This window comes from Lupinus angustifolius, chromosome LG04 (genome assembly GCF_001865875.1).
Source record: "Lupinus angustifolius cultivar Tanjil chromosome LG04, LupAngTanjil_v1.0, whole genome shotgun sequence".
NCBI lineage: Eukaryota > Viridiplantae > Streptophyta > Magnoliopsida > Fabales > Fabaceae > Lupinus > Lupinus angustifolius.
The window spans coordinates 12292316-12317521 of record NC_032012.1 but is presented as its reverse complement, the minus strand read 5'-3'; the positions used below and the strand labels follow the sequence as shown (position 1 = coordinate 12317521).

Here is a 25206-nt window from a genome sequence, read left to right as displayed (position 1 = left end):
ATAGCTCAAAATTATATTACTCTTCCATTCTATTATAAAAATATGTCTAAACATAAAATATGATATATCTAACTAATATGTATCAAAATTTCAAATGAAAAATAATCTAAAACATGAATCGATAGATGAATGTGAAATTATGCGACATTTGCATTGCATTTTAGGATATAATTAAGACTTTAGAATTGTTTTTAGCTTTTATTTCCCTATGTTCGGGTTGAGTAGATGTTTTTAGCTATGTTGTTCAATTTGGATGGATTGAAGCCAAAAAGAGATGAGATTGAGTACCAAGTCGTGGGCTCACAAGCATCAACAAGAATCCTATGCTTTCTTCCTTAAGTTTAATGTCTTTAATTCTAGTCTTGATTGTGTTTAGGCATATGTTACCTGAATTAAGCATGTGTAGGAATAGCCTTTGTGTAAAATGGTATCCTATGTTGGATCACCATGAATTAGGTCTTTAATGCCTTGTCTATTCTTAATCTTGGGAGCCAAGTTTGGCTTGCCTATATACGTATGTTTTTCACCATGAAATAAACAAGTTGAGTTGAGTATAATTCATATTGAATTGAGGATTAATTCCTTGTGAGAGCTTTGTGCATTCTCAAAACCTTCTTGGGTGAACCAAGATTAAAAGTTCTTACAAAGAACCACGTTCTTGTGGCGAGCATCACCTTAGCTTATCAACACCTCAAGTGTTGTGGCGCCTATCACCTCAAATCTAACCCATCTTGTTTTATCTTACATAATCAATTTCGCTGCATACTCATTCATAAAATGCTCCATTCAACCATGATCTTGACTAACACCAACCAAGATAGATCGTGCATAAGAACCTTCCAAAAAGGGTTCACATCAAGTGACATTAGAACTAGTCTCTTACTTGGTGCTTATCTTTCTTTATTGGACGTGAGTCTAGTCTATTTTCTTTCTTCTTTACAAAGTGTCAAAGTCCAAAACCAAAAAGTGTCAAAGTGTGAAAATCAAAAGTGTCAAAAGTGATTGTACAAGAGTTCAAAAGAATAAAAAAGTGTCAAAAGTGTCCAAAAGTTCCAAAGTGTTCAACAAAGTGTCAAATTTCTTTCTTTGAGGTGTAACTCAAGTCACAACATTTCCATCCTGAAACGTTGGGGTGATTTTCTTTCACAATTTCCTTGGTTCCATACTTGGTTTACATAAGACGATTGTATAGAGTGTTGAGTGATACAGAATTTTTTTTTACATTTCAACAAACAAAAACTGAGTGATACACGTGAGTGAGTAAAAAATGTCTAACTATTCCAATCATGAAAGTGATAGTTCTCCATTGTCCCCTAGGACAACAACCCTACATGCTATGATGACAACACAATTTCAAACTCTCCAAAGACAAATGGAGCGAATGAGATTGGAGTATGTGATGTGAATCCAGTTGAGGGGATTCAGATTTTGTTTTGATCGTTCTTGAATGTAAGTCTTTGAGAAGAATATGGAATTTTTGCACTTTGAAACTTGTTAAATTTTTTATTGGTTTTTGTTTTGGGTTTTTGTTTGGCTGTGGAGTATGATTATGTGGTTTGGTTTTTGGTTGTTTGTGGTGTGTGTTTGGCCGTGGGTTTTGGGATGAAGGTTGAGTGAGTTTGTGGATTGTTTAGGGAAATTGTGTATGGATATTTGTTGATGGTTGTATGTGAGGGGATTGTTTGGCCATGTGTGGTTGACGGTTGAAGTTGATAGAAGAATATGGATTATATAGGAAGATGAAGGCGCCACAAGCTTGATTGCTTGATAAGCCTAATGTATTTCGCCACAAGGAAGAGAACCTTGATAAGAAAAGGGCCTTGGTTTAACCAAGAAACTAGGAGAAACTCAACTAGCAATGGATTATTTTCCAAATAAAATTCAAGTTATTTTATTCAATGACAAAGCCAAGTACAAATAGCCATAGAATTTTCGGCCATGCTATGTGTGCATGTGAATAAAGAGTAGTAAAGTACATTGAATATTTTCCTAACTCTTTTCCCCCATGTGTTTTCAGTTTGGGAGGGAATTTGAATTGCAAGGTGTATTGATTGCTTTCCTTAATCTAATTCTCATGTGCTCTTTTTGGTTGAGGTGGAAACTTGAATTTGAAAATGATTTTGCATGGAGTAAGTGTCCAAATTCGGTTGAGGAGTGAATAAGGAAACAATCATTTTGTCTTCATGGCTTTCCTTTATGGTTTGCCTAGTGTAAAAGGAGAATATATCCTTGATGATTACGCCCACTCATAGTAATTGTGAATAAGGAAGGTATTGATGGATTCCAATTTGAGTTGAATGCTTTGGAGTGAATAAGGAAACAATCAATTTGCCTTTTATGCTTTCCTTATGGCTTGCCTCGTGTGGATAGAGAGATTCTCTATGATGATCATACCCAATACATGCTTAATTTGAATAAGGAAGGTATTGATGAGCTTTCATTCTGATTTGAATCTTTAAGGAAAGTTTTGCTTTGCTCTTTGCTTCTCATTCACACGCCTCCTTGATTAGGAAATAAATGGAATTTGTTTGATTGCTCTTGATTGTTGCCATATAGGGTTCTTCCATATGTATTCTACAAATTAGGCATGGATTCCTTGAGATCTTATGGCCTTCAAAGGTAATCTCACGGCTTGGCTCACTAAGGAAAGTGTTCCCTTGCTTGTACCTAAATTACAAGGTTCTTAATGAAATTTATTACAACTATAAGTTCAAGTATAATGCAAATAGTAATTGTTCTTCCAAATAAGGCAGGAAAATAATTCCTAGTCTACATGTGGGTATGATAATCCTTACTTATTAAATGGGACTCCCACATGCCTCAAGTGTTCCCTCATTGGCTATGGCCAACTTGGGTTACTTCTATAAAAATGATGCAATGTATGGGCCTGATTTCCTTGTTGGGCTTTGTTGACTTGGTCACTTCTTCCACTAATAGGTTGAGAGTTTTGTGTGCTTTCCTGGTTCTGGACTGGGTCATGGGCCCTCCTAGCCCACTTAGCTCTTCCTCATTGATGGGCCTTGGTGGATTCATATCATCCTCTCCTTCTTGGAATGAATTCGTCCTCGAATCAAAGTCTTCATCACCTGCATAAAAAAGAGAAAGGTCAGCAACATTAAATGTAGTACTAATGTTTCCGTACTCACCTGGAAGGTCCAGTTTGTAAGCATTATTGTTGATTCTCTCTAGTACACGAAATGGGCCATCTCCTCTAGTTTGGAGTTAGGATTTTATTTGTGCAGGAAACCTTTCCTTCCTCATGTAGACCCAGACTAGGTCTCCGGGCTCAAAGATCACCTCCCTTCGCCCCGTGTTTGCTTGTTTAGCATAACTTCTGTCTTTTTCTCTATTTGGGCCTTGACCCGCTCATGTATCTTTTTCACATAGTCCGCTTTGGACTTACCATCCTTATGCTGCAACACATATGAGTTAGGCACAGGTAATAAATCAAGAGGGGTTAGCGGTTGGAACCCATAAACTATTTCAAATGGAGACAATTTCGTGGTACTATGAGTGGCCCTGATGTAAGCAAATTCAACATGGGGCAGACACTCTTCCCATCTCTTTATATTTCTTTTAATGATTGCCCTCAAAAGGGTAGATAAAGTTCTATTAACAACCTCAGTTTGACCATCTGTTTGGGGATGACACGTGGTGGAAAATAGGAGTTTAGTCCCAAGCTTCCCCCACAAAGTCTTCCAGAAGTGACTAAGGAACTTAGTGTCCCTGTCACTTACAATACTTCGCGGTAGGCCATGTAGTCTTACCACTTCCTTAAAGAACAAATCAACAATATGAGTTGCATCATCAATTTTTTTACAAGGTATAAAATGAGCCATTTTTGAAAAACGATCTACTAAAACAAAAATTGAATCTTTTCCATTTTTAGATAGAGCATCGGTCACAATATTGACCTTTCCCTTCTTATGTTTTATGACATAAGGGAATTGCTCTAGGAATTCAACCCACTTAGCATGCCTTTTGTTTAACTTACCTTGCCCTTTCAAATATTTTAGTGACTCATGGTCACTATGTATTACAAACTCCTTGGGCGGGAGGTAATGCTACCAAGTTTGTAGTGCCCTTACCAAGGCATACAATTCCTTATCATAGGTGGAATAATTCAACATTGGGCCACCTAGTTTCTCACTGAAATAAGCCACTGGGTGTCCTTCCTGCATTAACACAACTCCAATTCCCACATTAGATGCATGACATTCTATTTCAAAAGATTTTATGAAATTAGGTAAAACAAAAATGGGTGCATTGGTTAGTTTTTCTTTAAGCCTCTTAAAGGCTTCCTCTTGTTTCTCACCCCATTTAAAGCCAACATTCTTTTTAACAACCTCATTAAGAGGTGCGGTTAGGGTACTAAAGTCCCTAACAAAGCGTCGGTAGAAGCTAGCCAAACCATGGAAGCTTCTAATTCCAGTTCTAGTTTTGGGGGTCGACCAATCCTGGATGGCCTTAATCTTTTCTTTATCAACATGGACCCCTTGGGCATTAATCAGAAAGTCCAAGAATATCAAGTGGTCCACACAGAAAGAACATTTCTCAATATTAGCATACAATTTTTCTTTTCTTAACACAAGTAAGATATGTCTAATATGTTCATAGTGTTCATTTAAATTTTTACTATATATTAATATGTCATCAAAATATACTACCACAAATTTTCCCAAAAATTCTTTTAAAACATGGTTCATTAATCTCATAAATGTGTTGGGTGCATTAGTTAACCCAAAAGGCATAACTAACCACTCATACAACCCAAATTTAGTTTTAAAAGCAGTTTTCCATTCATCCCCTTCCCTAATGCGAATCTGATGATACCCACTTTTTAAATCAATTTTAGTAAATATACAGGCACCATACAGTTCATCAAGAAAATCATATAATCTAGGGATAGGATGACGATACTTTATCATGATATTGTTAATTGCCCTACAGTTAGTACACATTCTCCAGGACCCATCCTTTTTAGGCACAAGGATGACAGGGACAACACAAGGGCTCAAGATTTCCTGAACTCATCCCTTTTGCATCAACTCCTCTACTTGCCTTTGGATCTCTTGAGTATCATGAGGGTTGCTTCGATAGGCAGGCCTATTGGGCAAAGATGCTCCGGGAATGAGATCAATATGATGCTCAATTCCCCTTAAAGGTGGGAGGCCACGTGGGACCTCTTGAGGAAATACATCCTCAAATTCCTGCAGAAAACTTTTTACAGAATCAGGTACAACAATATCAGAGTTAGTACTTAAACAAAATTGCTTACCAGTGAGTAGGTAAAGGGGTTGCCTAGATGTTAAAGCACCTTTTACTTCCCATTTGGAAGCCATCAAACTTTTTCTCTTTTTATTTTCTTTTCCATTTTTTTTCAATCTTTTCATTTTCACTTTTTTTGTGTGGATCGTTTCTCTTTTTTCCCTTTTCTTCTTTCTTTTCTCGATCCATTTTTTCCTTTAATTTTCTTTGATCTTCACCAACTTGCCTTGGGGACAATGGTGATAATACAATTTTTTTATTACAATGCATAAATGTATATTTGTTAGAGAACCCATCATGGATGGCTCTCCTATCATATTGCCAAGGCCTGCCAAGCAGCTATGGCTGACCTCCATCACTACCGCATCACATAGTATGGAATCCTCATATTTCCCTATAGAGAAGGGAACCTCCGCCTATTGGTCTACTATCATCTCTCCAACCTCACTTAACCATTATAGTCGGTAAGGGGTTGGGTGGGTCCTCATCACAAGGTTGAGTTTAAAAACCAACCTAGTGCTCACCACATTGGCATAGCTGCCACCATCAATAATTAGGGAACAAACATTCCCTGCTACCAAACATCTAGTATGGAAGATGTTCTCCCGTTGGCTCTCCTCATCCTCCCTAACTTGGCTCCCTGAGAGACTTCGCACCATGAGAAGATCTCCTTCTGGAACATCAACATCCTCTTCACTTTCCTCTGAACTTGAAGCCTCTGATTGAGACTCCACCACTCCATTCTTCATCACCAAGGTCCTCCTGGTTGGGCATTGTGAAGCTATATGGCCATGCCCAAGACATTTGAAACACTTGACCACCCCGCTCCTAGTGGTGTTTTCCATGGGCTTCTTCCCTTGGGAAGAGCTGATGACCTCCTTTGGAATGGGCCCCTCCTTCTTGGGCTTGTCCTTCCACCCTGAAGATTGGAAGTTTGTGTTGGAAGAGTATCTGGTTTTCCTCCTTCGTAGTTGTTGCTCTACCTTCATGGCTTGTTGGATTAGATCCTCTAACTCCACATATGGTTGTAACTCCACTACATTCTGAATCTCCTGGTTCAGTCCATGAAGAAACCGTGTCATAGTGGCTTCACGATCCTCATGAAAATTGGACCTCAAAAAAGCCAACTCCATCTCCTTGTAGTACTCATCCACTGATTTTTTTCCTTGGGTCAATCTTTGAAGTTTGTTATGGATATCCCTTTGATAGGATGCCGGAACAAACCTCTTTCTCATCACAATTTTCATCTCATCCCAAGAATCCACTAGTTCAGCACCACACCTCATTCTCTCCTTCTGAAATTGGTCCCACCACACCATGGCATACTCCTTGAATTCTAAGGCTGCCACCTTGACCTCTTTCTCATCAGAATAATTATGGCAGTAAAAAATCTGCTCCATTTTCAACTCCAATTCTAGATAGGCTTCAGGATTATTCATCCCCATGAAGGTAAGGACTTTAATCTTGACCCCATCCATTCGATCATCCATCCTCCTCTCCCTATGACCACCATCATCGTTCCTCCTTTCCCTCCGTCTCCTTCTCCTTTCTGGTTCAGAATCACTCGAACCACTGTTGTGTTGCCTTCTATTTTGTTGAACTCGCATCTCCTCTAATTGTTGTTGGAGTGCTCGCAATTGTGTACTCATTGCATCAATTTCTTGCATATAGACCGTGATCCTAGTGGACTCGGCCTCATCTCTTGTAGGACTAGACATTTTCTCACTTCTCTCTTGACTCTTTTTTCTCAATGTGTTTAGTGTGTATCACTCCCTCACTTTCTCCTTGGGTTCTTGATAAAATCAATTAACCAAGAGTTGCTTTCAATATCACAGACTTAACAAACAGAAAGTATTTGGCTAAGATATATTTTGAGGCAAATGTAAGGGTAGACTCTATTTTAATTTTTTTTCGGTTTTGATAGGGTAGGAATTTTTTTGTGTGTGTTTTTTTTTTACTTGATACAAGAAATAAATTTTTTACTTACACAAGACTAGCTCTGAATACCACTTGATGTGAATCCAGTTGAGGGGATTCGGATTTTGTTTTGATCGTTCTTGAATGTAAGTCTTTGAGAAGAATATGGAATTTTTGCACTTTGAAACTTGTTAAATTTTTGATTGGTTTTTGTTTGGCGATGGAGTATGATTATGTCGTTTGGTTTTTGGTTGTTTCTGGTGTGTGTTTGGCCGTGGGTTTCGGGATGAAGGTTGAGTTAGTTTGTGAATTGTTTAGGGAAATTGTGTATGGATATTTGTTGATGGTTGTATGTGAGGGGATTGTTTGGCCGTGTGTGGTTGACGGTCGAAGTTGATAGAAGAAGATGGATTAGATAGGAAGATGAAGGCGCCACAAGCTTGATTGCTTGATAAGCCTAATGTATTTCTCCACAAGGAAGAGAACCTTGATAAGAAAAGGGCATTGGTTTAACCAAGAAACTAGGAGAAACTCAACTAGAAATGGATTATTTTCCAAATAAAATTTAAGATATTTTATTCAATAACAAAGCCAAGTACAAATAGCCGTAGAATTTTTGGCCAAGATATGTGTTCATGTGAATAAAGAGTAGTAAAGTACATTGAATATTTTCCTAACTCTTTTCCCCCATGTGTTTTCGGTTTGGGAGGGAATTTGAATTGTAAGGTGTATTGATTGCTTTCCTTAATCTAATTCCCATGTGCTCTTTTTGGTTGAGGTGGAAATTTGAATTTGAAAATGATTCTTCATGGAGTAAGTGTCCAAATTCGGTTGAGGAATGAATAAGGAAAGAATCATTTTTTCTTCATGGCTTTCCTTTATGGTGTGCCTCGTGTAAAAGGAGAATATCTCCTTGATGATTACGCCCACTCATAGTAAATGTGAATAAGGAAAGTATTGATGGATTCCAATTTGAGTTGAATGCTTTGGAGTGAATAAGGAAATAATCAATTTGCCTTCTTTGCTTTCCTTATGGCTTGCCTCGTGTGGATAGAGAGATTCTCTATGATGATCACACCAACACATGCTTAATTTGAATAAGGAAGGTATTGATGAGCTTTCATTCTGATTTGAATCTTTAAGGAAAGTTTTGTCTTGCTCCTTGCTTCTTATTCACACGCCTCCTTGATTAGGAAATAAATGAAATTTGTTCGATTGCTCTTGATTGTTGCCATATAGGGTTCTTCCACACGTGTTCTTCATATTAGGCAAGGATTCCTTGAGATCTTATGGCCTTCAAAGGTAATCTCACGACTTGGCTCACTAAGGAAAGTGTTCTCTTGCTTGTACCTGGATTACATGGTTCTTAATGAAATTTATTACAACTATAAGTTCAAGTATAATGCAAATAATAATTGTTCTTCCAAATAAGGCAAGAAAATAATTCCTAGACTACATGTGGGTATGATAATCCCCACTTATTAAATGAGACTCCCACATGCCTCACGTGTTCCCTCCTTGGTCGTGGCCAACTTGGGTTACTTCTATAAAAATGGTGCAATGTATGGGCCTGATTTCCTTGTTGGGCTTTGTTGACTTGGTCACTTCTTCCACTAATAGGTTGAGAGTTTGGTGTGCTTTCTTGGTTCTGGACCGGGTCATGGGCTCTCCTAGCCCACTTAGCTCTTCCTCATTGATGGGCTTGCATCGATACATGACCATGACACGTATGGTGTATGAGCCCAACCTCATAGATCAACACTTTTCAACATAAAACAACAATAACAATATAAGTTGTGAACTTCAACTAATGTAAAATGGTTGTACTAGACGGGTATATATATATATGTTTGTAAATCTTGATATAACCAAAATACAAATCCTTATTTTCTAATACTTAATAATAACTGCTCAACGCTACTTCATTAACAAAACTCACGTGTTTTTCTCATCATTTTCTCTTTGCTTCTTTAGATAGATATATTTGTGTCCCACTGCAAAATGACAACATGTTTTGGTTCAAATTCCAAGGTTTAAATACCTTAATAATGCTTGAATGATGATATGTGGAATCTCATTCGTGGCTGCAATTGTTAATCACTTAACTCTCACCATTAGTAGAGCCTGTGAATTGAACTTGCATAATCCGCGTGTTATACATTGGATAAGAAATTTATATTTTTTGTTTCTTTTGGTGCTCTGTAAAAAATCTTACTTATATTTGTTGTACTATAAAAAATATTCATTCATCTTTTAGTAAGAAATTAATTATTTTTATGATGTATAACTGTTCTCCTTATAAGTTTAACTCTAAGAAATCCAATGTTAAAGAACAATTGCATCAATATTTTTTTGTTAGGTTGCAGTTCCTTACAAAATAAAAATAGTTTTAATATTTTACTTAACAAATCAACTAATTATCCATGCACTAAATTTAATGTATATTTTATTGGGTACCCAATTACAAAATGTATTTTGTAAATATTTTTATTTATTATTATAATTTGAATTGAGAACAATATTTTTTGTAATTTTTTAATACCTTTTATGTCATTAAATTCAACTCATATTGACATGTTACATTAGGACCTGACACTTGACTAATCTGAGCAACTCATATGATCCATGCATTAAAATTGGCAAGAACCAGTGACTTGATTGGTTAGACGAGTTTGATTTAATCAATTCAATTACTTTTAACACCCAAACAACATTGTTTGGAGAAGGAAAAACGTAATATTTCCATTTTTTTCTAATTATATTTGTTATTATTATAGTTATATTTTTTTATTTGTTAGCTTATAACAAAACTTTATTTTATTTAATTAAATTAAAAATTTATTTATCGTTTTTGTTGTGATTGAATCCTAAAATATATTCTGTTTGATAATGTTTTAAATTCATTTGTGATATTCTATTATATTAAAATGTTCTTTGTTGATTGTTTGATTATGCAATCAATACTATTAACTAGTATTAAGATATTTTTATAATTTTTAAATATAAACTAAGATAATTTATTTAACTAGTGATTTAATAGTTTGATCAATGATTCATTAACTCAGTATCTTTAAAGAATCAATAAGCAATTCAAGTTTTTTTATACTACTAAATATATCTCATCACCCTTTTAGTTAAAGAATTAATCCAAAACTTTCGGGGTGTGTGATTATCATTCCGAACAATGTCACTCAAACTGAGCAATAATTCCTACTTCTTCATATTATTACAGGGGATAAGTTAGATATTTTTTTCTCATTTTTTTCCTCATTTTTTTCCTCATTTTTTTCCTCATTTTTTCATATATACCCGATTCCTTATTCCGAGTCAACTCAAAAACCTCTCTAGAAACCCAACCTAACACAACACAAGTACTTGAACTAGTTTCATTCAACACTCTTATCTCTCAACCTTGCACCTTCACCAATGTCTACACTTTCAACCCCAATTACTCTCACAACCAATACCTTACTCCTTCATTCTCAATCCCCACAAACCAAACCCCAAACCGTTGTTTTTCACAGAAGAACAAGAACATCAACCATTACAGCATGTTCTGCTTCAGAGAACCCGCAACAGCAGCAGAAATCGGAGAACAAGACCAAGAGCACTAAGACCATTTCTGATGAAGAAATGGGTATTAACCCAGTTGGGTTTCTTGTCAAACGTGGCATTACTCATAAAGTATTTGGCCAGTTTCTGCGTGAAAGGCAAGGAGAAACGTGTTCCTTTGTTTTAATGTTTCTAGTTCAAAGTTGGAATCTTTAGTTAAAAGGGGTGTATTAGAAGATGATTTAATAGACATAGCAATGCTTTGTTACTCTCAATTTTGAGAATTTTAATACTTGGAGTTTAGTTTTCATTTTCAGTTTATATGTTTTCACTAATAATTTACAAAAATTGAACAACGTGACATTTTTGCAACTATTAGTGAATATATATCATAGAAAAATGAAAGCAGAAGGGAAAAGAACTGAACACCCCTTTTAATTGATTTGTTTTTAGTCTTTCTTTCATAAAATGTTGAAAAACGAAAACACAGTGAAAGAACATATAGAGCATCATGGTACCATTCGATCATGCAACCAACCATTTGCGAGTTGAGTTTTGGAGGGAAATGAAGAGAAAATGAAAACTTCAGAGGCATTTCACAAGTGTATTTCATTGCTTTGAAGCCTTTCCTTTCCATTTCTTCCCCTCCAATCTTAACTCGCAAAGAGATCCTAAGCTCGATATTTGTTGTTGTTTTTGTATTAAACAAAATATATCAAGAGAAAATGAAATTAGAAAGCAATTTGAATTCGAGTGTATGAGGATCTGTTAGAAACTCTGTTTCTGGGTGGATTGGACAGCTAATGCAGGGACTATAAGTTGTTAGTTATCATTTATTTTGCAGGTATAAAGCATTGAAGGACCTGAAAGATGAAATTTTCAATCGGCACATCAACCTTAAGGATATGTCTACTGGGTTAGTCCCTTTATGTGGCATTGAGTTTTAGACTTGTACATTAGTACATTACTGTGTATGTTCACTCTCTCAGCTACAGCCTATATTCCATGTAGTGGATGTCTTTGAATATTTTAACTCTTTTAAGTCATTATCAATTCAACCAACATTAATTGAAGCAAATATATTGTGTTGTATAATTTCTAAATGTTTTGAAATACCAGTTTTATGAAATTAATATATTTAAAAGTATTCATCCGGTTTTCAGTCATACTTATTTATAAACCTGCAGCATGTATTGTTGTTCTTCAGGTACTTGTTTAAGTTGCATTTGATTTTTCTTTATTGTGTCTCTCCAGATATGAGCTATTGGGTATGCATCGTCATCCAGAACACCGGGCAGATTATATGGAATGGGCCCCAGGTTTGACATTGTGCCCAATGATTTCTTTTAATATTTGGTTTAGTTTATTTTGTTTATTTCTGGCACGATACCTTACGCCTGTTAGATTTGACCTCTCTTTTTTTATCAACCTGATTTTATATTACACCACCCTAATCATTTGGCAAACCAGTTTTTCTCGACTTGAAATTTTCTCTGCTCTTTGAAAAATGTACTTAGGTATTTTATGTCCGAGCTATACTTGCTTCGTATATTCACTTGTACTAAAACCTAGCTTAACTTACTTCTTGCTACTAGTAACCAATAATATTTTAATTTGTCAAGTTTTCAGCAATTAAACTTTTGTTACTTTTCCCCATCCTTTTTCTCATTTAATCAATACGCATGTAAGTGCAGGGGCTCGCTACTGTGCAATTATTGGTGACTTCAATGGGTGGTCACCTACCGAAAATTGTGCCAGAGAGGGTCGCTTTGGTCATGATGATTATGGATACTGGTTTATCATTCTTCAAGACAAGTTGAGAGAGGGAGAGAAGCCAGATGAACTCTATTTTCAACGGTACAACTACTTAGATGAGTATGATAAAGGGGACAGTGGTGTCACCATTGAAGAGCTATTCAAGAAATCAAATGATGAGTACTGGCAACCGGGAGAAGATCGTTATCTAAACAACCGTTTTGAAGGACCAGCAAAGTTATATGAGGAGATATTTGGTCCTAATGGACCACAAACTTTGGAGGACTTGCCAGACTTACCAGATGCAGAAACAAGATATAAAGAATGGGCTGCAGAACATGGACCTTCCCGTTATGCTGTGATTGATAGTGGCAACAAGGAGTTTGACATATTTAGTTTAATAGTTGATCCCGAATGGCGAGAGAGAATTCGTAAACTGAAACCTCCTTTAGCATACTGGAATGAGTCACGTAAAGGTAGGAAGGCATGGTTGAAAAAGTATATTCCTGCCATTCCTCATGGCAGCAAGTACAGGGTCTACTTTAACACTCCTAACGGGCCATTGGAAAGGGTACCTGCTTGGGCTTCATATGTGCAACCAGGTAACTCTTATTCGGGTTCCTGTAAGTCATTTAATCATCTGCGAATATATACTATTTAAGAATTACATTTGATCCTGTGTAATATCTTGCCGTTGTTTCTTTTGAAAAGATCTACTTATGCATTTTGTACATGGTATTTATGTTGTACATATGTTCTTTTGTCTGGTCTCATGAATATTTATTGTTCTTGTCTTATTTTTAAAGTTCATTGGAAAATGGTACTTAATCTACCAGTCTATGCAAACTTCATTGAGCATCCCTGGAGAGATCTGCTTCATATGCTTCATTTTGAGCATTATTTTGTTATATGTTATAACCTTGAAAGAAATTCATATAATTAGCACCAAATCTGATATACTTGTTTCAACTAAAGCCAATTTCAGGTTAGCATATCATTAATAATACAAAAATGTACACTATACTTCAAAAGAAGTTTTTTCCATTAAAATTAAAGATATACAATTTTTCAATTTTTAAAATACATAAAAAGAAGAAAAAAATCCCATCGCGCAAGTCACTTTTTTTTGGGAGTTTTCTTTCTACCTAGCTGTGCAGTCTGTTATTGTTATTATTTATTCTGATTTTTTGTATTGTTGATTCACTGCATTGCAGAAGCAGATGGAATGCAAGCTTATGCGATCCACTGGGATCCACCACCTGAGCAGGCATACAAACGGAAAAATACAAGCCCTAAAGTACCAAATTCCCTGCGAATATACGAAGCTCATGTTGGAATTAGTGGATCTGAGCCAAAAATATCCTCATTCAATGATTTCACTGACAAGGTTTTATCCTTTTTATGTAGCCGACCCCACCTAGTAGCCATCATACATATTTTTCATTTCTATATGTTGTAACCAGTTCCTTTCAACTTTTAATGATATCCAATTCAGGTTCTTCCTCACATAAAGGTAGCTGGATACAACGCAATCCAGTTGATCGGAGTTATCGAACACAAGGATTATTTTACTGTTGGGTATAGGGTAAGTTAAAAATCTTGATATAATTAATTTATAATTTTATTTTTAGTATCTAAGTCCGACATCAGCTAAGAATATGAGCCAATAGCCATTTATAATAACTGGGGCAATCCTACCTCTACAAGGTAGCTTTAAGGATTAGTTAGGCCTGATTATTCCAACAATTAGTATGATTAAGTTTCTTTTTTATTTTGAAGTTCTTCAAGCCACATACATAGATGTCCACTATATCTTGGAATGCATATGCCGAAGTTGAGAAAATTTAGTGGTCATAGTACCAGGGTTGTAAATCTGAGCATGGGGCTTCTGTTCTGGGTTAATGTTACCATGTTTACTTTGTTGTCTTTTGACACGGGAGAGTATTGAGAATTACCAAGTACATCTATTAAATACTAGTAATCTATATAAGGAGAAGTAATTCGTGTCAAATAATTTGTATAGCAAAGCAGATTGTAATAACTGATCTGTATAAATTTTGCTAAAGGCATAGATGTTTTATTTTGTAAGTCATGATACAAAATATGTATATATCCAGTCCTTATATTCTGCTTGCAAGTTTTTTTAGTTGATTGATTTTTGTGCTACTCTGACCATATGTGCCATTTTCATTTTTTCACAATTAGTTTCTCATGAGAAGTTCACAATTTTAAGATAGTTGTTCGGAACGTGCTCAAATTTCTATCTGGTGATGCAGGTTACCAATTTTTACGCAGTTAGTAGTCGATATGGCACTCCTGATGACTTCAAGCGATTAGTTGATGAGGCACATGGTTAGAATTCCTTATGTTATCTTATGACTTCATTTTCGTTGTTTCTACTTACTATGTTGATTTATTGACCTACTACATCATTTAGTCTCTACAGCTATAAGCTTTTGGGAAAGCTCTATGTACTTTCAAAGAAATGTCAATGTTTTTCTGGCAAAAAGATAATATACAGAAAGAAGTAAATGAGATAAGATGCTTATCTAAATTGATAATTCTATAAATTTAATTTTAATTGTTTTCTGTTGTTATGTGGATAAAAGTATAATTCATTAAGAAAGGAGAGAGTATCAGAGGAGGCAGATCATTAGTGCTCCTAAATCGATATTGAAATTAAACCGGAAAGAAAATAGTAAATACATGAACTCAAAAAGAGAAATCCATCTCTTTGCAAGTCTGACTTTGAAATATCGTTAAAAAACAATGTACAGGAAATCCTTGGATTATTATCCAGCCAAATAAACCGAATTCTGTGGACAGAGCACAACACCAAGCACTCTAACATTCTTCATACCCCCAAAACCTTTATATAGTGAGTAGAAATTTAATCTTGTCATTTGGCATTAAAATTTTGACGCATAAAGAATGCGATAGAGTATAATTGTGTCATCACTTGCCTTTATGACAATAGAAGGATAATCTACTGAGACTATCAACTGGAAATGTATCTTAGATCACAAGACCAGAAAGAAAAAGCAAGTTAATCTAGAAATGTGAACTGCTCCAATACATATGAGTAAATAGTCACTTTGGTTTTTTGACAGTGTAGTCACCCTTCACTTTAGTCCTTGACAGATGAAAATTACGTCTTTAGTCCTTAACATATTAGTCACCCTTCACTTTAGCCCTTGAAAGATAAAAATTACCTTTTTTGTCCCTGATAGTGTTTGACATCAGTTAAGTAGTGTTTGGCATCAGTTAGTTAAGTCCCTCCAGAAGGACTTAACTGACTGACATCAACACTATCAGGGATTAAAAGGTAATTTCCATAATATACTAAAGTGAAAAGTGATTACACTGTCAAGGATTAAAAAGATAATTTTCATCAGTTACGGATTAAAACAACAGATGACTATATTATCAGGAACCAAATGGATTATTTACATAATACATATGTTACATATGGTACCTGCAAAATAGACTATTTTGCTAACTGTACTTTTCTTTACACAGGACTAGGACTGCTGGTCTTCTTAGAAATTGTCCATTCATACGCAGCTGCAGATGAGATGGTTGGATTATCGATGTTTGATGGATCAAATGACTGTTATTTTCATTCTGGTACCTGTTCATGCTTCCAGAACCACTTAATTTAGTCACATGTGCTAATTGTTAGTTTTCATGTATCATCCTAATAGTAATCAGCCCAGTCTGTGATGTGTAATCTTGTTGTCAATTCGTGATATATCAGATTTTATCACTGCATTTTATACATATCCTACAATTCTACCGCTAAAAGGGTGTTTTTTATTTAGATCTCATTTAGTTCTGAGTTTCTGTAAATTGTTTTATTGTCCATTGTGATATTTTGTATGTTTCCTATGATTGATATTTATAATTTTCTTATAGCTTTGTGCTTCAGAAATAGAAGTTATTCTGAAGTGAGCCACCGAGTCCGTGACTATTAGTTTTTATCTCCTTTCGTTGTGGTCAGTACTCGCTAATTGATATTCTCGGAAACAAGATAGTTGCTTTGATGCTTGCGAATTGCTATAGCTCTTTTCCTTGCTTCCTTATGATCATTGAAGGAGCTTCCTGTTGGCCTAGTGAGTGTGATAGCACTGGTATCAATTAAAAGCACGAAATAGACTAGAATTTGCAAAAGGAAAAGCCCCTACCCAGAATCTACTTGATTCTGCTAGGGTTCTATAGAATTTTATTAGAAGAAGACTTATTACAATTGATAGAACTCACCTAAGGATCCCACGACCCTTCCCACACTGATTCCTTAATCAGTTTCAGCTAAAAACCAGCCTAACCTCCTTTCCCGCTTAATGTGCTATTTAAAGGCACAAATCCTAACTAACTATAACTGCCACAAGGGTATAGCAGTAATCCTGCTATCCCTGAACCCAAACACCCCTCTTACCTCTCTTGTATACATTTTTAATGATAGGCTTTGGCCTATCAATACCCCCCCCTAACAGACTCAACTTGTCCTCAAGTTGAAACTCTGGAAAATTGTCTTGAATGTTGGCTGCCCTTTCCCAAGTGCAGTCATGTTCAGGCAAGTTCTTCCATTTGATTAAAACTTCATTCTGATCCTGAGCATCCTTCCTGCTATCCCTGACTTCTTCAGGAGTGGTTTGTAGCTCCCATTCTTCATTGAGCATGGGAGGCAGAGCCTGAGGTTGCTGATGAGGCTTCAATGCTTGCTTCAAGAGGGATATATGGAACACAGGGTGAATTCTAGCTTGGCTAGGTAGGGCTAGTTTATAAGCCACTGGTCCTATCTTTTCAAGCACTTGATAAGGGCCATAATACCTTGGAGCTAATTTGGCACAAGGCCTTTTGGCCAATGATTTTAGTTTGTAAGGTTGCAATTTAAGGTACACCCAATCCCCTACCTCAAAGGCCAACTCCCTTCTATGCTTATTAGCCTGTTGCTTCATCAAATTCTGAGATCGTGCCAAGTTATCCCTCAATTCAGCCAATACACTGTCTCTGGCAGCCACCATAGTATTAACTTCCTCTACCTTAGAAGGTATATCCCCTGCTCTGAGTAATGTAGGAGGATCTCTCCCATATAATGCTCTGAAAGGGGTCATCCCTGCTGAATTGTTGTAATTGGAGTTGAACCAAAACTCAGCCCAGTGCAACCATTCAAGCCACTGTTTAGGTTTAGGACCCACAAAGCACCTAAGATAAGTCTCCAAGCACCTATTAGCCACTTCAGTCTGCCCATCAGTTTGAGGGTGATATGAGGTGCTAAACTTCAATTGAGTACCTGCCATCTTGAATAATTCCTTCCAAAAGTGGCTCAAAAACAAAGGATCCCTGTCAGAAATTATGGAAGTAGGGAAGCCATGCAATTTCACCACTTCTTTCACAAATAAAGTAGCCACATCCTTTGCTGAATAAGGATGCCCTAAAGGGAAAAAGTGGGCATACTTAGTCAACCTATCTATAACCACAAAGATAGTGTCCTTACCCCTTATCCTAGGTAATCCTCCAATGAAGTCCATAGAGATATCCATCCAAACATGTTGAGGTATTGGCAGAGGTTGCAGCAAGCCTGCTGGAGCCAATGTAGAATACTTGTTTCTTTGACAAGTTTCACAACCTTCTACATATCTTCTGATATCTGCCTTCATACCATCCCAAAATAGGAAACTAGCTATCCTCTTATAGGTCCTAAAGTGCCCAGAATGGCCACCCATAGGAGTATCATGACACTCTGCAAGAATAATGGGGATTCTGTTGGAGGTTTTTGGCAAAACCAACCTACCTTTGTAATACAACACACCCTTCTTCAGCTTATACTCTGGATGTGCATCAGGAGAAAGGACCAAGTCCTGCATGATTCCTTGCCACTTGGAATCTTGCTGTAATTCATCAATCCAAATCTCCCTTTCTACATTTGAGACCAGGGATAGGGAGGAGTAGAATTGCTTCCTAGAGAGAGCATCAGCAACTGAGTTCTCCCTACCTGGCTTATACTGAATTTCAAAGTCCAGACCCACCAACTTCACTGCCCATTTGAACTGCTCTTCTGAAAATAACCTCTGATCAGTTAGGAATCTCAGACTTTTCTGATCTGTTTTGACTATGAAATGCCTCCCCATTAAGTAATGTTTCCATTTCTGGATGGCTTGGACTAGTGCCATGAGTTCTTTCTCATAAACTGATTTGTGTTGAGCCCTTTCTGATAATCCTTGACTCCAAAAGGCCAAGGGCCTTCCCTCCTGCATTAGAACTGCTCCTAGACCCTTACTGGATGCATCAGTTTCCACCACAAACCCTTTACTGAAATCAGGGACTGCTAGCATAGGGAGGTCCACCATAGCAGCCTTTAGGGCCTCAAAAGCAGAGGTGGCCTCTCTTGACCACTGGAAGGCATTCTTCTTTAGCAACTCAGTAAGTGGCTTAGCTAACTTCCCGTAATTCTTCACAAATTTCCTGTAGTAACCAGTTAAGCCCAGGAATCCCCTCAAGCCTTTGATGTTTGAGGGTTGAGGCCAGGATTGCATAGCCTCTACCTTAGTTAAGTCTGCTGAAACCCCACCTTCTGATATGATGTGGCCTAGATACTCAATGCTGGTCTGGCCAAAGCTACATTTCTTCAAATTGGCTCTGAGTGAATGATCCAATAAAGTGACCAGTACTGCCTGCAAATGGAGAGTGTGAGAAGCCAAATCAGGGCTATAGATTAAAATATCATCAAAGAATACTAGAGTGAACTTCCTTAAGTAAGGCTTCAGGATGTCATTCATGAGAGCTTGGAAGGTAGATGGAGCATTGGTCAAGCCAAAAGGCATAACAAGGAACTCATAGTGGCCTTCATGTGTCCTAAAGGCTGTTTTCTCCACATCTTCTTCCCTCATCCTTATTTGATGGTACCCTGCCTTCAAATCCAGCTTGGAAAATACCCTAGCATCACCCAATTCATCCAGCAATTCTTCAACTATAGGGATAGGAAATTTGTTGGGGATTGTAATCTTGTTCAAAGCCCTGTAGTCTACACAGAATCTCCACCCTCCATCCTTCTTCTTGACCAAAATTACAGGACTCGAATAGGGACTTATGCTGTGCCTAATGACCCCTCCTTCTAACATTTCAACTACCAACCTTTCTATCTCAGTCTTCTGGTAGTAAGGGCACTTATAGGGCCTTATGTTGGGTATATCAGCATGATCCTTCAAATAGATAGCATGATCATGTGTCCTAGGGGGAGGAAGCCCCTGAGGATCCAAGAATACCTCTTGATACTGCTGCAATAAATCAATCACAGCACCTGGAATCACTGGTTCTGGTCCTGGTTGCAGGGGAGGTTCAGATTGCAGCAACAGACCCTGCCCTTCTTGTAGTAGTACCTGCATAAGAGCTCCATAGGATACCTCTGTTTTGGTTAAAGCTGGATCCCCTGTCAGGGTAACTAAGGTTCCTTCCTTCTTCACTGTTAGGGTCATCTTACCAAAGTCAGCCTTCACCTCCCCCAAGCTTGCCAACCACTCCAACCCTAACACCACATCTACACCCTTCAATCCAAACAGATAGAAATCCTGGACTACCCTCCAGTCCTGCAAGACTAAGTCCAGGCCTGAACACCTACCAACACAACTGATTTGGTGTCCATCCCCCACCTCCACAGTATAGGGCCTGGTCTTTTCTACTTTTAGATTCAGATCCCCCACCAACTTCTTAGAAATGAAATTATGGGAGGCACCACAATCAATCATAACCACCACTGGACTATTGCTGATGGTGCCTCTTACCTTCCATGACTTGGTAGAAGTGAGCCCCTTCATAGAGCATAAGGACAATTGCAAAGAATCCAAGTCTTCCCCTCCACTCTCCAAGGTTGCTTCTTCATTATCCTCCTCTTCCTCAGCCAAAATGATCATACTCAGTTGCTTATTTCTACACACATGCTCCCTGGAAAAGGGCTCATCACACCTGAAGCATAGCCCCTTTTCTCTCTTCTCCTTCATCTCAGTGCTAGAGAGCCTTCTGAATTCCCCTCTCCCCTTAGCACCATCTCCATCTTGAGAAGCCTTATGAGGGCCCACTGTACTACCCACAGAAGAACTCTCCTTCCTACTACTAGTGGCAGAAGTAGAATCTAAGGAGGTTACCTTGCCATAGGAACCCCCCTTGAAAAGTCCAGTAGATCTAACATAGGAAAGATTAGGCCTCTTTGTTACCACCATATTCTTTTGCTCAATAAGAATAGCCTTCCTGATTATCTCGTGCAAGGTGGATAACTCATATACCCTCACCTCTACCCTTATGTCTTCTCTTAACCCATTAAGGAAGACTCCCCTTACAAATTCTTGATTGACCCCTTTGAGGGCTCCAGCATACCTCTCAAATTCTTCTACATAAGCTTCCACCGTGCCTTCTTGCTTCAGGGATAGGAGCAATTCAAAGGGGTTCTGCACCATAGAGGGTTGAAACCTCCTTACCACTGCCAGTTTGAATCCCTCCCACGTAGGAGAAGGGTTACACCCCTCCCACCATTGAAACCAGCTTAGAGCCTTCCCCTCCAGGGCAACCAACGTGGCTTGCATCTTTTCTTCCTCAGTTACAGATCTGAGTGTGAAATACCTCTCCAGTTTCTGCACCCACCCAAAGGCATCATCCCCCAAGAAAATTGGGATCTCCAATTTACGCCAACGATCCAACCCATGTTGTACCCTTCGACTTTCCACCTCTTCATCATTCTCACTTCCCTCCCCCACTGAGATTTCTTTTCTTTCAATCCCTAATTTGGTGGCAATAGCAGCTAATAAATCCTCGGTTTTCTGCATTCGAGCCTCATTCAACTCCAATCTGAGGCGAATTTCTTCCCTTTCTCTTCGTGCATCATCACGATCCTGAACCCCATTTTCACCTTCTTTAGCCATACTTCTTGTTGACACCATAAACTTCAATTCAGCGACAGCGGTGGCAGTGTTTCCACTCCTCAGGCACCAAGAAAGGTGCTCTGATACCAGTGATAGCACTGGTATCAATTAAAAGCACGAAATAGACTAGAATTTGCAAAAGGAAAAGCCCCTACCCAGAATCTACTTGATTCTGCTAGGGTTCTATAGAATTTTATTAGAAGAAGACTTATTACAATTGATAGAACTCACCTAAGGATCCCACGACCCTTCCCACACTGATTCCTTAATCAGTTTCAGCTAAAAACCAGCCTAACCTCCTTTCCCGCTTAATGTGCTATTTAAAGGCACAAATCCTAACTAACTATAACTGCCACAAGGGTATAGCAGTAATCCTGCTATCCCTGAACCCAAACACCCCTCTTACCTCTCTTGTATACATTTTTAATGATAGGCTTTGGCCTATCAGAGTGAAATGTTTTGTACATTTCATTCAGTTTTCAGAGTATTTTCTGACTTCTAATGTCAAACAGATTATAATTCTCATTTATAAATTATTTTGGCCCATTATTCTTTGATGTGTTGTATGTTTTAAAGCTTTTTTAAGTGACAGTTTGCTTATTATGATTTCATGTGTGTCTGTCACTTCTTCACTAATAATGCTTTTGGTTCCTTATACAAAATGTTGTATTGAACTTTCCTAAGCTGTACTTAACTGTTATGAACTTGCAAATACTGGTTATGATTCCAGCTTTACTTGTTGAATAGGTAAACGAGGGCAACACAAATTCTGGGGCACCAGAATGTTCAAATATGGCGACCCTGATGTTCTGCATTTCCTTCTCTCAAACTTGAACTGGTATATGCAATTGCAAACCCATGATAGTGTAGTAGTTGTTAGAATATATAAAAGTATATGGCAATATCTTAATTATCTTAGAAAGAATATCTAGAGAATATTTAGATATCGAGAAAATATCTAATATTATAATGATTATATCTTTGATTTGTTTAGAGTATTTTTAGAAAATCTCTTAGGATTGAGATTACTTTATCTTATATTTTTTGATTTGTTTTCTTATTTAATTAGGAGTTTGTATTTGTATAAATAAGGGTTAGTGTTATGTCTTATGAATTTCATCTTCATTCACAATAGTAACTTTATAATTTACTATTTTGAGAATTCATTTTTCTTTTTCTATACCTAAATCCTATGATTTCAATATGGTATCTGAGCTATGGTGTCCACCTTAAGCAAAGCTTAGGCTTGTGATCCGAGATTTCTATTGTTGTCTACTTTCCAAGTTGTTCTTAGTCAATGTCATCCCACTTTCAAGGTCTGATGTTTTAGCTGTTGTTTTATCATCGTTCTAGCCTCCCTCCTTCTTTAGCACACCTTTTTTCTCTCCATGTTCTGGTTTTGTTCTAGTTAGTGTACAATTTTGCTAAATCTTCCGTCTTGACTATTTTCTTGGATCCGCAATAACCATCTCCTTCACAAGCGCCCTCGTTTTTATCTCTTCTCCATGTGACAAGTTGGACGCATATGATGTAAATGCTCCTACTTGATGGGAGGGTTTTATATAAAGCTTTCGAGTGGTTCAGATCTCATGTGGTTCAGATCTATTGCGGTCTAGATGTGGTTAGTGCTTGTATTGCTCAAGGTTTTTCTCGACGTTTTTGATAACGTCCTAGTTGTTGGTTAAATGAAGTTGGTTTCTGGTTGATTGTGCTTACTAGTTCTTCCTTATAAAATCAATCATCAAATTTAGTGTTGCCTATTATGGCCCTATCATTCATGTTATTATGCCTATCATTCACATCAATATGTTTGGTCCTAGCATGATATACCTGATTCTTTATCAAGAAGATAATCACTCTGATTGTCACAATGCAGTGGAACTCCATCTTGCTCAATGCCTAACTCATTTACCAGCCCCATAAGCATAGGGCTTCCTTAGAAGCTTCACCAGCTGCCATATACTCTGCTTCAGTTGTGGACATCGCAACAACAGACTGAACTGATGATCTCCACATAATTGGTTCACCTGCAGGGGTGAAGACAAACCCCGTTGTGGACCTTCTATCATCTAAGTCTCCTGCCAATACCAAGACCTATAGTCCCCTTCAAATATCTGAAAATCAATTTGACTGCTTCCCAATGCTGTTTCCCTGGTTTCGACAAGTACTTGCATACTTGACTAACTGCTTGTGTCAAGTCTGGTCTAGTACAAACCACAACATATATCAAACAATCTACTGCACTGGCATATGGAACCTTTAACATGTATTTCTTCTCTTCATCTGTCTTTGGACACTGATCTAGGGAAAGCTTGAAGTGATTTGCCAATGGAATACTCACTACTTTAACATTGCTCATATCAAATCTCTCTAGGATGTTTTCAACATAGCTTTGCTGGGAGAGCCATAGTTTTCTAGCTCCCTTGTTCCTGTGAATCTCCATCCCAAAAATCTTCCTAGCAGCCCCTAAAGTCAAACTCCTTACCTAGCATGAATTTCAGCTCATTGATATCACTAAAATGATTAGCAGCAATCAACATATCATCAACATAAAGTAGCATAAAAATAAAAGAGTCATCATCAAGGCTTCTGACATAAACACGACAATCATACTTATAGCGCTTATAACCAAGTTTCAACATATAAGTGTCAAACCGCTTGTACCACTGTCTGGGAGACTGTTTCAACCCATATAGAGACTTCAACTTGCAAACCAAGTGACTCTGTCCAGCTGCACTGAACCCCTCTGGTTGTGTCATGTAAATTTTCTCCTCTAATTCACCATGGAGAAAGGCAGTCTTCACATCCATCTGTTCTAAGTGCATATCCCAGCTGGCTACCAAGGCAAGCACTGCCCTGATAGAAGTGTGTCTCAAAAGTGTCTCACTACTGGGGAGAAAATCTCATTGTAGTCGATTCCCTTCTGCTGTGAATACCTTTTGCTACAAGACGAGCCTTGAACTTTTCTCACTCTTTTTCTGATACTGCTGGCTTCCTCTTATACACTCACTTGCACCCAACTGCACCTTGTCTGGGGGCAATGAGACAAGCTCCCGAGTTTGGTTTTTCTGTAGAGACTCCATCTCCTCCATCATGGCACCCATCCATTGTTCTTTCTCATGGTTGTTTATAGCCTCTTGAAAACTACATGGATCTCCTGAACTGATATGAAGAGCAACTAAAGCCATATCCTCAAAGCCATATCTTTCTGGATGTTTGATAGGACGCCTATCCCTATCTCTAGCAAGTAGATACTCCTGCACACCTGAACCCTCTGCCTGAGAATCATCATGTTCTTGACTTAAACTAGTGCATGGTTCCTTACCTTTATTCACCTGAACCATTTCATTGCTTACTGGAATTATACTTGATACCAAAGTCTCTCCATTTGGCATGGACACCTCTGTCAAAACTGACTGTTTCATCCTGAAATCTTCATTAAACACTGCATCTCTGTTCAACACCACCTTTATGGAAACTAAATCCCAGAACTTGAACCCCTTCACACCTTTGGCATATCCAATAAAGATACACCTCTTTGACTTAGGATCAAGTTTAGATCGTTCATCACTGGGTACATGTACATAAGCAGGACAACCAAATATGCGTAACATATTATAACTAACTGGGTTACCTGTCCATACTTCTTCTGCAACTTTACCATCCAATGAAGCTCGTGGTGATCTATTGATGACATAACATGCCATACTAAGTGCCTCTGCCCAAAATCCTTTGGAAAGTCCAGCATTCAGTCTCATACATCTGGCCCTCTCTGTAAGAGTTCTATTCATCCTCTCTGCAA

At 37.6% G+C, this 25206-nt stretch overlaps 1 protein-coding gene across 2 annotated transcripts in view; it reads left to right on the top strand.

Annotated features, from left to right (window-relative positions):
- Positions 1-25206, top strand: part of LOC109345891 (1,4-alpha-glucan-branching enzyme 3, chloroplastic/amyloplastic) — a 40020-nt gene that overhangs the window by 3219 nt on the left and 11595 nt on the right. The window contains exons 2-10 of one of the 2 annotated variants that reach the window (XM_019585147.1): positions 10558-10895; positions 11582-11653; positions 11992-12056; positions 12432-13094; positions 13707-13879; positions 13988-14077; positions 14769-14844; positions 16012-16119; positions 22152-22242. In XM_019585147.1, coding sequence (XP_019440692.1) covers positions 10612-10895; positions 11582-11653; positions 11992-12056; positions 12432-13094; positions 13707-13879; positions 13988-14077; positions 14769-14844; positions 16012-16119; positions 22152-22242 — 1622 coding nt within the window. In that variant the 5' untranslated portion in view covers positions 10558-10611. Of the gene's footprint in view, positions 1-10471; positions 10896-11581; positions 11654-11991; positions 12057-12431; positions 13095-13706; positions 13880-13987; positions 14078-14768; positions 14845-16011; positions 16120-22151; positions 22243-25206 lie in introns of those variants that run through there. The other variant, XM_019585146.1, reaches the window with a different exon arrangement.